The sequence below is a fragment of the Mytilus trossulus genome, chromosome 2 (assembly GCF_036588685.1).
Source record: "Mytilus trossulus isolate FHL-02 chromosome 2, PNRI_Mtr1.1.1.hap1, whole genome shotgun sequence".
In the NCBI taxonomy this organism is placed as follows: Eukaryota; Metazoa; Mollusca; class Bivalvia; order Mytilida; family Mytilidae; genus Mytilus; species Mytilus trossulus.
Window position 1 is genome coordinate 14,554,838 of NC_086374.1, and position 15,446 is coordinate 14,570,283.

Sequence of the window (15,446 nt, forward strand, 5' to 3'; positions counted from 1 at the left end):
ATAATTGTTTAAAAACAAAAATAGATTTTAGAAGTACCGTACGTCACAGTCGGAAGCTTGATCTGTATAATTTGAACGTAATTACGCATTACATCTATTTACCCAGAACTGGCAATGAGTATAATCTCCTCTTATAGATCCGTTAATTGTATTCCATGTTCCATGCTCTGTACAGTTCAAATAGGCTGATCCTACAATTATAATCTTACATGAAATACATTGAAACTACTATGTTAAGATAAAATTAACTATCGCATTTACAAACTTTTTGAAAAGAAGTAATTAAAGAAAGCAACCAAGAAAACGCTGAAATAAGACTATTCAACAGTACCTTCAAAAAATAGTTTTGTAGGGTAGAAAAAAATTATCAACCCTGTAGATTTTTTTTCAAGATATTGTCTATTTTTTATGTATTTTATATATGCTTTATTTTGGCGATGGATTGCTGTCTAATTGACATATATTTCGATTTATTCATGTGCATTTTTTTTCAGTTACATTTCCAAGTGACAGTCGTTTACCTTTCACAGAAACGATGAGACACAACCTACTGAGTGGTGAAATCTGCGGTCAAGTAATAACAAATATACGTAGATGTCTCAATCAGGACTCCAATATAAAGATTGACAGACACTAAATAGGACAGCCAAAGAGTAATTAAACTTATTAGTAATTTGGGCTGGCTAACAGTGTTATAGAAAAAAAATATAATTGGTATTGAGACAACTACCCATTATTGAAAAGAAAATCCTTTTATTTCTGAGGGTGTCCCGTTTTGGTCTTTTTGTTTATGACTTATTAATAAAGTTATGGTAACAAAGTGGATGTTCAATCACTGTGCTTGATAGATTTGGGATAAAACATTATTTCCTTAATTCAGAGTAAGAAGCAAAACAAACATGTTTTTTTTCTACATTGCAATTCTGTACAGTTTGTAACCAACCGGAAAGGATCTATGGTTATAAAAAGGAACTAATGTGTTGTCAATGATATAGACTTTTACAACTATAGATCATTTTAATGATTGAATAAAATGCTATCCCTTTATGGTCTTTAGTTAAGATATTATACAAATACTGTCTTTTGATGAGGTAAATATGCGGTTTTATTTACTTTTGAAAAACTGATATTCACTTAGGCCGATGCGGAAGTGAACATCAGTTTTTAAAAAGTCAATTAAACCACATATTTACCGAAACAAAAAAACAGTAACTGTTTTATTCCATATCTAAAGAGAAAACAATTTATTTAATGACAAATATTTATCTAATTAGTTATCAAAAGTACCAGGATTATAAACCAATTGTACATGAAACATTTAACCACAACGTTGCATGTAAAAGCACGTGACGTTTAGCACGGTGAATAACCCTTTTCTCCAGGTGAATATGCTTTTTTATTTAAAATTCAATTCATATAGAAAAACCTACTTAAATAATACTAATACGGAATAACATTTATTATTTATTTGATCGATATTTAGAAATAGGAGGGTCGAAATAGATACATATATATATATAGTTTGACTCGGTGTAGTGCTTCACATTTCGGTTATATTACTTATAATTACAACCTTTGTTTCTATTTCTTTACTTTACTGATTTCAAAAATAAATTTGTTTAATATACCAATTTAAATTGCTTAAATTTTTGAGGGATGTAAAAGTACTAAGCCACGTTTAACTAGTTAACCTTAGTCAAAACTTAAAATTATATTTTAACCGCCGTTTGTTTGCGTTGTTTAAATACTAAGACTCTGTTGTAACTGCTCTACCGTTGTTAAATTTGAAGTATTTACAAATTTAGATCGTTCAGTGCTGTTTGCTTGGAATTTTCATTGACGCAATCGTTCTTGTAACAACATAACTGTCGTCACCGTTAATATTTAAAGCCTACATTTGAACTCTCTGTTGTAATTAGCCATATAAATATGTCGTGTTTAACAAATCTTTAGAATGATTCTCTTAACTGATATTCGGTTTGATTTTTTTATTGTATAAATTTCAAGATTGTTATAGTTTAATATTAGTAGACTTATGTATTATTCATTTGACATCACAATCATACTGATAAAGGACATCCCCTTGGTTATATAATAATCACGTGAAGTTTTTAAAATGTGACGTTTATCGTCCAGATTAAACGCAACGTAAATGATTATGAGTGTTCTCCATGACTTACAATACTGTAATGTGCTTAAAAAAAATCCGACAAAATACGACAAGTTTCATTCCCTGATTTTACCAGACAATTCAATTACTGTCTGAGTACCAGTAAAGAAACGGATGAGTAAATATGTGTACATGCACCATACTTAAATCAGTAACCTAAAGTATCTATATATTTGTAGCTCTAATAATGTAACGACATATCATGGTTTCATTTTGACTGTCGCATGACATATAAGTTATCATTATATTTTTAATAGTGGTTTTAAAAAAAAATGCTGAGGCATGGTCCATATCCAAAGTCTTGAAAATGTGTAAATCAAACAAAGAGATTTTGATTAGTTAAACGGAAAAGTTTCTGTTTTTAACATTGGGCTAATGTATTCTCAGCATTGGTTAATGTATTTATATTAATAAGTCAAGGATACTTTTTTTTCTCCTCCTGCTTTATATTGCTTCAAATTTATAACAGCACTGAACACGAGGTTCATACAAACTCTTTCAGTATTCAAGAGCATACAGCAACTATTCAGACTTTGTAAAACGTCACCAGTGTCTGAGCAAGTAGTTGATTAAAAAGGGAATGTCAAAAAACGCTTCCTTTTTCCTAAACAAAAGTTCATCCAAAGGTACCAAGACCGTGTTGATAAATATTCTGTACCAACTTCATAAATACTACATGATGGTTTTGAAGAAAAGATTATTTGTACTGACGTTGTTTATCATCTAAATAACGTGGTATAGTATTCTTTTATTTATCTTTATGACTATTACTTTTACTGTATTTGGTGGTATCCATATGAAGTGGCTCTGTAATTTACATTCAGTCATTGTGTTATTGTTTTGTGATAATTTTGTATCCTTGCCTTTCATTTTTGTTTATATTTTTTGTCTCTATTCCTGTTAGTGTTTATTTGTTACAATGGCGTGGCTCTGTACTTATACATCCCGTTATTGCTCTTTTATATTTTTTTTTGGATTGTTATCTTTCATTTTTGCTTATATGCTTTGTCTTCATGTCTTTCAGTGTTTCTGTGTTACATGTGACGTGGCTCGTACTCATATCTCCCGTCATTCATACTATTATGTCTGTTTGTTGTGTTCACACATTGTTGTCAATATTACGAAATTTTATGCAACAGTCACACAAGTGAGAAGTTTAGCTATAATATAAGAAAATGCCTGTACCAAGTCAGATATATGACAGTTGTTATCCATTTGTTAGATGTGTTTGACTTTTAATTTTTGCAATTTGATTTTGGACTTCCCTATTTGAATTTCCCTCGGAGTTCTGTATTTTTGTGATTTTCCTGTTTTAACCACAACTATTTTTTCATAACTGCAATTCTTACCGTAAGAAGAAGTTTTCATTAATTCTGGACATGGTATTTTAGCTGATTGACCAGCACGTGTTATATTCCAACATCCACCTAAAGTGTCGGATGTAGCATTGCAATACAGGTTACCTGAAATATGAAATATGTGTATGACATGCTATATGAGAACTTGAGGTTTTTTTATTTAAGAATTGAATGCTTCTCTTTGTAACGTCATTGCGGTATAAAAGCGTTGACCGAAGTACATTTTGTATGAAGCGCGGAAGCGCTTTATTCTAAAAAAAAAAAAGTGCACACGTAAACGGAGAAAATATGGAAAGTTTCCGGAAACTATACTCAAAAGTCATTTATTGCTGGATGATATATACAAATAGTATTCTTTCCTATTTTTATATATATATATACTTTCTCTTAAAATGAGGGTACTTTTTATATGGCCTTCCAAATACCGTTTCGATCCCTAACATCACTGAAGAGACATTTATTGTCGAAATCCGGATATGGTGTACTAAAGAAATATTGACGCCGAAGTTTGTGGCTCTACATCCTGTCCACAAGTTAACAATTTTTTTTTTTTATCGTGACGTATTAAATTTATATTGAGATCCATTTTGTAACATCTTGTGATCAATTTTATTTGGCAATCGCCAATGGCAGTCAGCAGGGTTAAAGAACATCAGTTGTTCGACCTGTTAGTCAAATGCGTTTTGTTTAAATATACTTTTTCACTCTTTTGGTCTTTTGGAAAATGTTGTTTGTGCTGTTTTTAGACCCTTCTACAACGAAATTTGTTTGACATGCACACGTATAAAAATTGCGGTTTTTATCCAACGCAATCATAGGTTTGAACGTAGTTTTCAAGAGGGACGAAAGACACCAAAGGGACAGTCAAACTCGTAAATCTAAAATAAACTGACAACGCCATGGCTTCAATTTAGACTCGTTTATATATATATATATATATAGAGATAAACAAATAAGTCTCGCTGATATTGACTTGTTTATTATTTCATTGCTGATAATTTTATAACTTAGCTGTTAGATTATAATACTAATGTTGATTTAATATATTGATGTTTACCAGAAAACAACCCTGGATTTCTGGTATTAACAAACAGGGACTCTTCACTGGTATGCTGGACTAGTGAGGTATATTGTTAACAGCAGAAAGTGCAATTTGTTGTTAAATAAAAAAAAAAAAAAAAAAAAGTGTACACGGTCAACGCTTTTTATTAACCCTATGAAGTTGCTCAAGGAGTAACGGAAATCGCAGTGTAGCCAATCAGAATAACGTATTACGATGAAACATATACCTAATGTTATTATTACTTTTAAAACCCCTAACTATATGGGTTAGTTTATACTTCATGATCAGTTCTCTATGGTCTAATGTGCATATAGTTTCTATGTTGTGATGTAATGCTATTGTTTCAGAAAAAGGGAGAAGGTTTGGATCCATTAAAACGTTTAATCCCGCTGCAAATGTTTGCACCTGTCCTAAGTCAGGAATCTGATGTACAGTAGTTGTCGTTTGTTTATGTAATATATACGTGTTTCTCGTTTCTCGTTTTGTTTATATAGATTAGACCGTTAGTTTTCCCGTTTGAATGGTTTTACACTAGTAATTTTGGGGCCCTTTATAGCTTGTTGTTCGGTGTGAGCCAAGGCTCCGTGTTGAAGGCCGTACTTTAACCTATAATGGTTTACTTTTTAAATTGTTATTTGGATGGAGAGTTGTCTAATTGGCACTCACACCACATCTTCCTATATCTATATAGTAAAGATGGTAAATTTACTATCTACGCATTAAGTTTATTAACTGTCAACCCATAGGAGACAGTAATACAGAAAACAATAAAATAGACCGACGTTAGTACGATAACGTAAATCGTACAAGTTACGAATATTAATTAATTATTTCGTTATGTTTTTCTCTGATTTAATAAGATATGGTAATCACATAGAATATAATCAGTTATCCTCAGAATATGAAATAGGACAAATACATTCACTACAAATCGCCTTTCTGATCTAGGTCTCATATATTATACATGATGACGCATTGAAAACATTCAAATTTCTTCACATTTTGTATACGAGACAAACGAAGCAATATGTATGCTAAATTAAATAGTCTATTACCAGCAACACTTAAATACGTTATTTGTCAAAACACAATATAATCAATTATGGTTTCTTTGAAAACAAATTACAGTTTCTTTTAAAACAATCAGTATAAAAAATAAGGAGAAGTGGTATGATAGCAAATGGGCCAGCTATCCACCGAAGTTCGAATGAAGTTGATGTAAGCAATTAAAGCACCCGTACCCTTATCAATGAATAGAGCCAAAACGTGTAGTCAATTAAAAAAAAATATAAAAAAATCAATTGAGAAAACTAACAGCCTAAATTATAACAGAAAAATTTGCGAGAAACACATATGACGGACATGAACAACCGACAACCACATAACTACTCGTACAGGCTCCTGACACATAGAATGTTACGGGGTAAAACTTGTTTGCTGATGCCAAACCATCATCCTTACATAGGAGAGTGGTGTAACAGTACATTATAAGTACAAACTATAAGGTAAGTTGTAAAGGACTTAACTCATCTGATCGATACAAAGCAAAAACTGCTGACCGCATGTTGCAACGTGTCTATACAAAAACAGACACCAAGTAAAGCTCTGAGAGTACTAGTTGGCAGTTACGGACAGATAGTTCAAAGCAAATAACAGTTAATAAAAGCAATCACGTATCTAAGTCCTAAATGTCAATCACTGGTCACTCTGTAAGAGTGTGTTTTTATCATGTGTGTAAATAACACCAAGATATATCAGTTTTTGGAGGAAAAAGATGTATATTTAAACTAATGTTATTTTCATGAAAACTGTGTACTTCCGAACTTTAAACAATGTAATGAGTTAAGAGAAAAACAAAACACGTACACCACATCTTCATATATATATACATAAACTAGTCTATTTGATCATATGTATACATAATGACTTAATTTCTGAACAAATATTTGATCATCAATTATCTTATTCAAGTTGCTATGTGAACCATTTCGAATGCAAATATACAAGTTTCTACTATGTTAAATATTAAGTTGCTTTGTGCACCATTTTGAAAGCAAATCTACAAGTTTCTACTATGCTAAATATTACAGTTACTCAAATACAAGAGTGAATATCATTTGGATGCATTTTACGCAGCTTCGTCAATCATATCTTGGTGATTTCTATGTTTATGAGATAATAATGGTATTTTTGATACGGCTGTATCCGTTCGTTCTTGTTATAAAAAACAGCGTACTCGAGTAGAACTTGCCATGCAACATTGACGAATCAAATAAAAATAAGTTAATTTCGATGTTCTAAGAATTATCGCTGTCACATTCAGTCTAGTTAATTGTCACTTCCCAAGTTTATAGTCTTATTAAATGATATTTGCGCTTTTCAGAAAAATAGAATGTTCTAATAGTTTTAATTAAATTGAACACAGATTTTAGTTAGACGTAACATGCAAAATTGCATTAACCGTTGCTGGCATGCTTTCATATCCGTTCATTTACGAATGGTATGCGGTGAAGAACAGAATAGAATTGTAATAGACTCATTTGTCGGGAATAGGCATATTTATAAAAGGAAAATTCTGCTTTAATATCAGTATGTCAGTTTTGATATAGCAGACTCGGGATGGCATTCTATTGGAAAGTAATGTCGAGATAATGAAAATGACATTTCAATCTTCCTTCTAGTTCCACAATGGTCCAAAAACATAGTTAGACATTTTTTCCTATTTATTTACACTCTGTTTCATAAATCTCACGTTGTTATTCAATTTCCTATCTTGACAACCCAGAAATACTGTCAATACAAACGCATTATTTCACAATGATAAAGTGCAGTGTGCATTAAGAATATGGAAATTGGAGTCTGAAAACAGAGATAAAGCATTTGCTACAACAATATTTAAGAAGAATACAAAGGCAGTTGAATATGTTCCAATAACATGGATTGAAACACACATCGTGAATATTTATAACTAATAAGTAGTTGTCGAGATAAAAGCTATCTCCGCCATCTTTCAATTTTCTAGATTAATTTAGGTCATTGGTAGCATTGCCTTAAGAAACAGCCATTGTCCAACGTGGATTGTTTAAACAATGATTTGATATGATATACAACATTGCTCTTTTTTCGACACGAGTCTGATATCGTTATTTAACATTTAATTCCTATCTTAAGTTTAAGAAGATTGTTAATGTAAAGTCGCTATTTTTTTAAATTTTATTTCGATGTAATTATCATATATATTTGTTTGAAATAAAAACTAAAAGTACTATCGAATCAAAAAATTAATTTAAGTTATAAGATGTGTTTTAAACTATGCTATAAGAAAACAAAAAAACAGTTGGTGTCATCGAACTTGTTTTCTTGCTACAAATAAAAAATGGGGGTGGGGGTCAATATCATTCTTTTTAATAATTTAAATAACTAAAAAAAAGCGAACATAAAAATATCAATTTTCAGCAGTCTAAATAAAATAACAACTCATTGGCCTTTATCAAAACAAATAGTAATGCACATTAACTGCCAATCTGTCTCATAATTTGCAAATCCAATTTTAGTTGAATAGATAGGTCAAACAATTTAAACAAGCTTCTGAATCTGAATAAATATACAAAGCAATATTGTTAACGCTATCTGTTGACTAAGTAGGAAGAATTTATATGCCGACGCTACCAAAAACTCATTTGTTAGCGATGTTTACAATTATACTCATAATAAATAGCTTTGCACTTTACATAATCAGTCTTTAAGCTTTTGTCCCAACGTGTTTAAAGCAGTGTTATTCGAGAAACTATTGTTAGCCGAGGCAAAGTCACTGTTTATTCGAGGGGTTACAATCTGCTCCTAAGACTAGCAAGTTATGAGACAAAAACAAAACCGTTTTTAGCTCAAAAAGGGCCATGTGAGTTTATGCCATGACTTGGTGTCCGTCGTCGTCTGTCGTCGGAAACTATTTCAAGAATCTTCTCCTCTGAAACTACTAGGCCAAATACTTCCAAACTTTAACTGAATGTTCCTTAGGGTATCTAGTTTATAAATTGTATCCGAAGTTTTGATCTATCAACACACATGGTCGCCCTTGCTAAAAATAGAACATAGGGGTCAAATGATGTTTTTGGCTTATATCTCAAAAACAAATTCATTGAGAGCAAATCTGACATGGGGTACAAATGTTCATTAGGTCAAGATCTATCAGCCCTGAAATTTTCAGATGAATCAAACAATCCATTGTTGGGTTGCTGCCACTTAATTGGTAATTTTAAGGAAATTTTGCAGTGTTTGGTCATTATCTTGAATATTATTATAGATAAAGATAAACTGTAAACAGCAAAATGATCAGCAAAGTAAGATCTACAAATAAGTCAATATGACCAAAATTATCAATTGACCCCTTAAGGGGTTATTGTCCTTTAATGACAATTTTCACAATTTGTTCATCATATTTGCTAACTTTAAAAAATCTTCTCCTCTAAAACTACTCAACCAAATTCAACCAAACTTCAACTGAATGATCAGGAGGGTGTATAAAATAAAGTTTGTGTTTTATTTTCTATTTCGTCAAAAAACATGGCCGTCATGGCTAAAAATAGAACACAGGGTAAAATGCAGTTTTTTGGCTTATATCTCAAACCCTCCAGTATTTAGAGCAAATAAGACAAGAAATTAAAGTATTAATTAGGTCAAGGTCTACCTGTCCTGAAATTTCAGCCGAATTGGGTAACTGGTTTTTCAGGTATAATGCCCCTGAATTGATGATTTTAAAGAAATTTTGCAGTTTTGGGTTATTATCTTGAATATTATTATAGATACAGATAAACTGTAAACAGCAATAATGTTAAGCAAAGTAAGATCTACAAATAAGTCAATTTGACCAAAATTGTCAATTGAACCCCTAAGGAGTTATTGCCCTTTAAAGACTTACTTTAAAAAATCTTCTCCTTTGAAACTGCTGTATCAGTTTCAGGCTTATGCTAAATGAGTTTCAGAGTATCTAGTATAAATTTTATATTTTATTTCCTTGTATGTCAAGAAACATAGCTCCTATGGCTAAAATAGAACATAGGAGAAAGTGATTTTGTTTTGCTTTTGAAGAAAATAGTACGATTCAAAGAACATTTAAATAAATTGAAAAGCCAAAATAATCATTGATGAGAGATGTAACCAAAAGTTAAGGTGAGCGATTCAGGCTCTTGGGAGCCTCTTGTTTTTGATAATATCGCTTAGTCTATCATACACCGACATATGTTAAACCTCGGCGAAACTAAATACAGGTCTCATTTGTATGCTTGATTTAAATGTAAGTCAGCAAACAAAATGAAGCATAGTGAGATAAATATCCTTTATTCGCTGTCGATGCTTAAAAAAGATTGGAATTTCTTTTACATATTAGCCTTTTCTGTTGTTTTGTCTAGGGAACAAAGTAAGACTAAAAATAAAGCAGACAATTATCCTAATACGTCATATCAGACACCAAACAATACAATTGAGAATGAAAATGGGGAACGCGTTAAAGAGACAAAGAGAAGAAACCGGCGCAAGGCTTCCAATGGGTCTTCAAACAGCATGAAAATCCACCACCAGAAGGCGGGCTAAGCAGAACGAATTTGTAGAGTAAACAATAAACCCTCATTTGTTATAATTGAATTTACTAATGTTCCGCAAACAAGAATTTCTTATAAAACAGCCTTTTTATTTTAATTAGCTGTTAAAGGCTTTGAACTAGCTGTCAGAAACTGTGAGTACTCTCAGATCTGTACTTCGTGGTTTTTTTTTTTTTTATTGTTGTTGGAATTGACAAGTACCCGTACACGTCCGCTCTATGTAGTATTTCTATTTGTATTCAACTGATGAGTTAAACCTTTTTTTAATAATTAGTTCTTGTGATGTAATGTTACATCACTATCTCATGTTAGGGGAGAGATAGGATCCCGCTAACATGTTCAACCCAGCCACATTCTGTATATATGTGCCTGTCCCAAGTCAGGAGCCTGTAATTCAGTGGGTGTCGTTTATTGATGTGTTACATATTTGTTTTTTTTTTTTCTCTTTTTTTCATACGATAGTTTTCTCGTTTGAATTGTTTAACATTTGTCGTTTCGGGGTCTTTTATAGCTATATGCGATATGGGCTTTGCTCACTGTTGAAGGCGTACGGTAATGTTAATGTATGTGTCATTTTGTCTCCTGTGAAGAGTTGTTTCATTGGCAATTATACCACATCTTGTTTATGTTAAATGCTGTGTTGTCTGAAAAAAGTAAGATATTAAGAAAATTCAGTACATTCTATTATCAATAACCCTGTAAAATTAACACTTTATCAAATCCAAAAATATCAGTGAGTTAAACACGAGTTAAATCGAGAAATGCTGTTGTAATCAAATGTATCAGTGGTTAACAAGCATGAAATTGTTTTTAATAAAAAGAAAAGAATATGTAGCATCAAAATCATGATATTAACCTTTTCTGAATGTTATACGCACTGAGAAGTTACGAAGATATCAATTTATATCTGTCAATTAAGGAAGCCAAAGTCATTAACGCTAGTTTTTTCAAAGAAGTAATGTCTTACGGTAAAATTGTAAACATCATAGAACGGAGACCTTGATATATTACAACACAGATGAAGTAAATTCCCTTTTGGGATTTAAAATATTAAGTTTGACGTATAGTTTTGTGCTCAACAGTACCTTATTATTAATCAATGATATGATTGTGTCCACGTATCACACAGACTTTATATGTAGATAATCTGTGAGACTGGTGGCTATATAGTGATGATTATAAAACAAAAGCTCAAGATGAAAGAGTACAGTCATATACTCGCGTATGTGTTGCCTTTTTAATTGTTTCTACGCAATGTTGTGTTTTTTGTTTCGAATTGTCCGCCATATATCTTATTATGATTAGCTATGGCAACTACGTGATGTCGCTAATCTGTTCTCTGATGGGACGAAAATGTCAATGTTGACAGTTTGTGAAGTACAAGAGGTAATAGTTTAAGATATAGATATCTTAGATAAATTCAGAATGGAAATACTGTATATGTCAAAAACATTCTAATGAAAATGGCAGAATTAATGTATTTGACTATATTTATTGTACCGTGACATAATTGTTGTCAGATAGTAAATAATTTCTATTGTATGATAGGCTATTTTCTCAAATTTATACAAAGTAGATAGATCACTTTATTCTGTCTATGTTTTCCTCTAATAATAGTGGCCAAAGCTGTAGTGTGACCCATTATGTTCTAATCTTAGACATAGCGGCCATATTTTTTAATCACCCTGCACGAAATTTAAGAACTTAATACTAGTAATTGACATCCAACATATGAAGCCGACAAATTTGGTTTCAATCCATCGATCATTTTAAGACCAGATTTGTATGAAATAAAACGTTTACAGACGACTGACACAAAGTGATAGTAAAATCTTACAAGGCCATTCTGATCAGTTTGTTATTTAGAATGGAAATATTGCAAAAGACGCAATGTATTTGTGTCAAGAAGGAGAATTTAATAAAACAAAATACCCTCACAGAATAAAATTAAAAATAACTATTGAACTTATTGATAGTAGTTCTATAAGCTATAAAAGGACAATTCAATATTTTGTGATTGGGATCAGGAATGCTAGATGAATTAATGTGTTTTTCTTCAATTCAGAAGGGGGTCTTTCAAAAAATGTCTTCAGAATAGAATTAAAAAAAGATTGAACGGATTCAGAGACGTTCTATTGCTTATAAAGGACCATCAGAGTTATCCGGATAAGGAATGCTTAAATAAAACTTTTGAATGTGATGATAGTATCTAGAACTGAAGATCAATAATATTAAACCAAGACATGATCAACATTATTAATATTCTGCACATTCTGGTGCACATCAGCAATATACGATTTGAAAAGGACAATATTTGTTTACACACTGAAATATTTTTTCAGCGAAAAACGTAATGAAATTAACAACCAAGGCTTACAAAGGTAAAATTGTTTTCCCATCCACGCTTAATTTTTACCAATAAATAAATTGGTCGTCCTCTTATGAATTCTGTTCTTTCCGTCTTGTTCTTGAAAATTAAAAAGACCTGTCTATAAATAAACTTGATTTTTAATCTAACAATTATCATTGTTCGAACCTTTCGATCGAATTTGCTTTGCCATTCCTTAATTTATAACAATTTCTAAAGTTTGTAACAGCAAATTTTAATTACACAAAAAATCCGTATTTTCATGCCAGTACCAAAGTACTGCTACTGGGCTGGTGATACTCTCGGGGACTAATAGTCCACCAGCAGAGGCATCGACCCAGTGGTAGTAATAAAATTAACGGTACCAATTTTCTTGCACCAGATGCGCATTACGACAAAACATGTCATTTCAGTGATGCTCGTGGCCAAAATATTTGAAATCTATTAATGAAAATATGTATATTTTGTCTAAGCAACTATGTATAATTTCCCCACTCACTCACAATGAGAAATAATAAAATAATAACAAATATCATTAAATAAAATGGTTCAACAGATTGTTTTAAAAATGCAAAAATCACACTGAAAAAGTTTCCATGGCTACCCTGGCCATAAATACCATTTGAAAAATGGGAGGGGGGGGGGCACTTTTCTCACTTTTTCGCATAATTGTATGAAACTAGATGAGTCAAAACGACACGAATGGCCCCGTCTCAAAAAGTTGAGAAACTGCAATTTCAACAACCCATATGGACACAAACATGATGATAGTCTCACATATCAAAAATCAACTCAAAATTTGAAGGCATATAGAAAAAAAGGTCGTATAATTGTGATTTTCAACCATTTTCAAAGTAGTAAACCATTAATTTTGACAAAAATCAGCGGAACGGAACCTAACTTAAACTTGATCTTTAACTTATCATTGTTAACTCTCATACCAAAAAATCAGTCCAATATCTAAATGCGTTTAGACAGAAAGTCCGTATAACTGAAAAACTAGAGGAGTGGAACGAAATTTAAACTTGATCTGTAACTCATTATGGTTATCTCATATACCAAATATCAGCCCAATACCTGAAGGCGTGTAGAAGAAAATTTTGTATAATGGTTTGATGGGGAATAACGTAATGACAGAGTGGCGGACAAGGGTAAAACTATATGGCATCGAAAACTTCATTGCCGGGCTATAAAAAGAATCGAACAAACATCAAATATTCGGTACTTGTTTAAACAGTTTAAAATATGAAATAAATCACTTATTTACTATATTTAAAAAATATTCTTACACATTAAATGCCAATCCGTTTCAAAAATTGCAGATATAATCAAACGTTCAAGACTTTAATTGTTTACTGCCCAAAAAAACAAAAAAACTTTTAAGAAGAAGCGAAAGTACGGTTTCTAAAGTACACCAAACTATCATTTTCACAATATAGAGAAAAAGTATTGATAAAATTGAGAATGGAAATGGGGGATTTGTCAAAGAGACAGCATCCAAAGGCCACCAATGAGTCTTCAACGCAGCGATAAAATCCAAAACACAGAGGTGGGCCTCAGCTGGCCCCTATATAAAATAGATAATAGTTCAGTGAACATTTACGCCATCTCAAATCCAAAACATATAATTGCACTCAAATAATAAACAAAACTACAAGACTAGCTAAGGCCAGAGGCTCTTGACTTGAGGCGGTGTTAAACATGTTTTGTGAGATCTCATCTCTCCCCTTTACCTCTAACCAATGTAGAATTTAAAAAACAGCAATGGCAACAGTAAAACTCAGTTCAAAAGAATTCCAAGTCCAATGTCACAATAAGTAACAAAAGAAACAAAATGACAAAGATACATAAATAAGCAAACATGCAAACTGTTAATTGAAACAGCATGTACTGACGAACGTTAAAGCATGATCTTCCTCCTCTTAGGCAGCAACCATTTGATTTTCTGGGGGGGGGGGGGGGGGGGGGCTATGAATTTTTTTTCTGTGCAAACTTTTTTTTTCGCCTTCGGCGAAGAACAATCTATTTTTTTAGCGACAAACCGTAAACATTTTTTTTCTTTCACTTTAGCATTACATATAGTGGCGGCTGAGGGTGAAACAAACATTTTTTTTTCTCAGGGTCCAAAACAAATTATTTTTTTCACCAAAAACTGGAAACAAACTTTTTTTTCCAAAAAAAAACATAGCCCCCCCCCCCCCCCCCCCCCAAAAAAATCAAATGGTTGCTGCCTTATTTAGTTTCGTAGGATAACGATCAAGGTATTACTAAATCCACTAAACATTTTAAATATATGATATAAATTTATCTTCCCTTACCATTCGCTACTATTAAAATCTGTGTGTACTTGGAAAATTTTTAAGTCTTTACCTGGTAGCATATAAGAGCAATCTGATGTAAGTTATAAAACATTTAGTGTCTTCCAAAACACAAAAAAGTAGTTGATTAATTTAAAGAAAACATCCTTACCATCTACTGGTGGCTTATATTTCCGTATGTTAGTATTACATTTTTGTTGTAAGTCCTTTATTCTCAGAAAAGTCTCACTTAATAAGTCCATTATCACCTCCCCAGTCAGTCAATGAAGTTTCATAAAATCATCAGAATGTAGTTATGTTTTATTGATTCGTCACATAAGCTGCCACGACGTAAAATGAACAACACTCCAAAACCATCAACATACGAATGTAAAGATCTGATTAAAAAGCTATAAGATTCCCGTATTAGTGAAGTGTCTTCTCCCGTAATTGGTTAGTGGACAAATTGTGACTTATCCAGACAACGACTTTCTTAATCCACTGGGCTCTTTTCACCATAAAAGATACATTATTTTAATTAAACTCATTTTTAAACACAGCTCCTGTCAGTAGAAATATGTAAAAGCAATTAT

General features: G+C 31.9%; 1 protein-coding gene across 1 annotated transcript in view; it reads right to left on the minus strand.

Moving 5' to 3' along the window:
- LOC134705623 (calcitonin receptor-like) overlaps positions 1-15,207 on the minus strand; it is a 32,851-nt gene extending 17,644 nt beyond the window's left edge. Inside the window, exons 1-3 of the mRNA XM_063564344.1 lie at positions 15,026-15,207; positions 3,520-3,633; positions 103-191 (exon numbers count right to left, since the gene is read on the minus strand). Coding sequence (XP_063420414.1) covers positions 103-191; positions 3,520-3,633; positions 15,026-15,116 — 294 coding nt within the window. The 5' untranslated portion in view covers positions 15,117-15,207. The remainder of the gene's footprint in view (positions 1-102; positions 192-3,519; positions 3,634-15,025) is intronic.
- Positions 15,208-15,446: the final 239 nt, after the last annotated feature.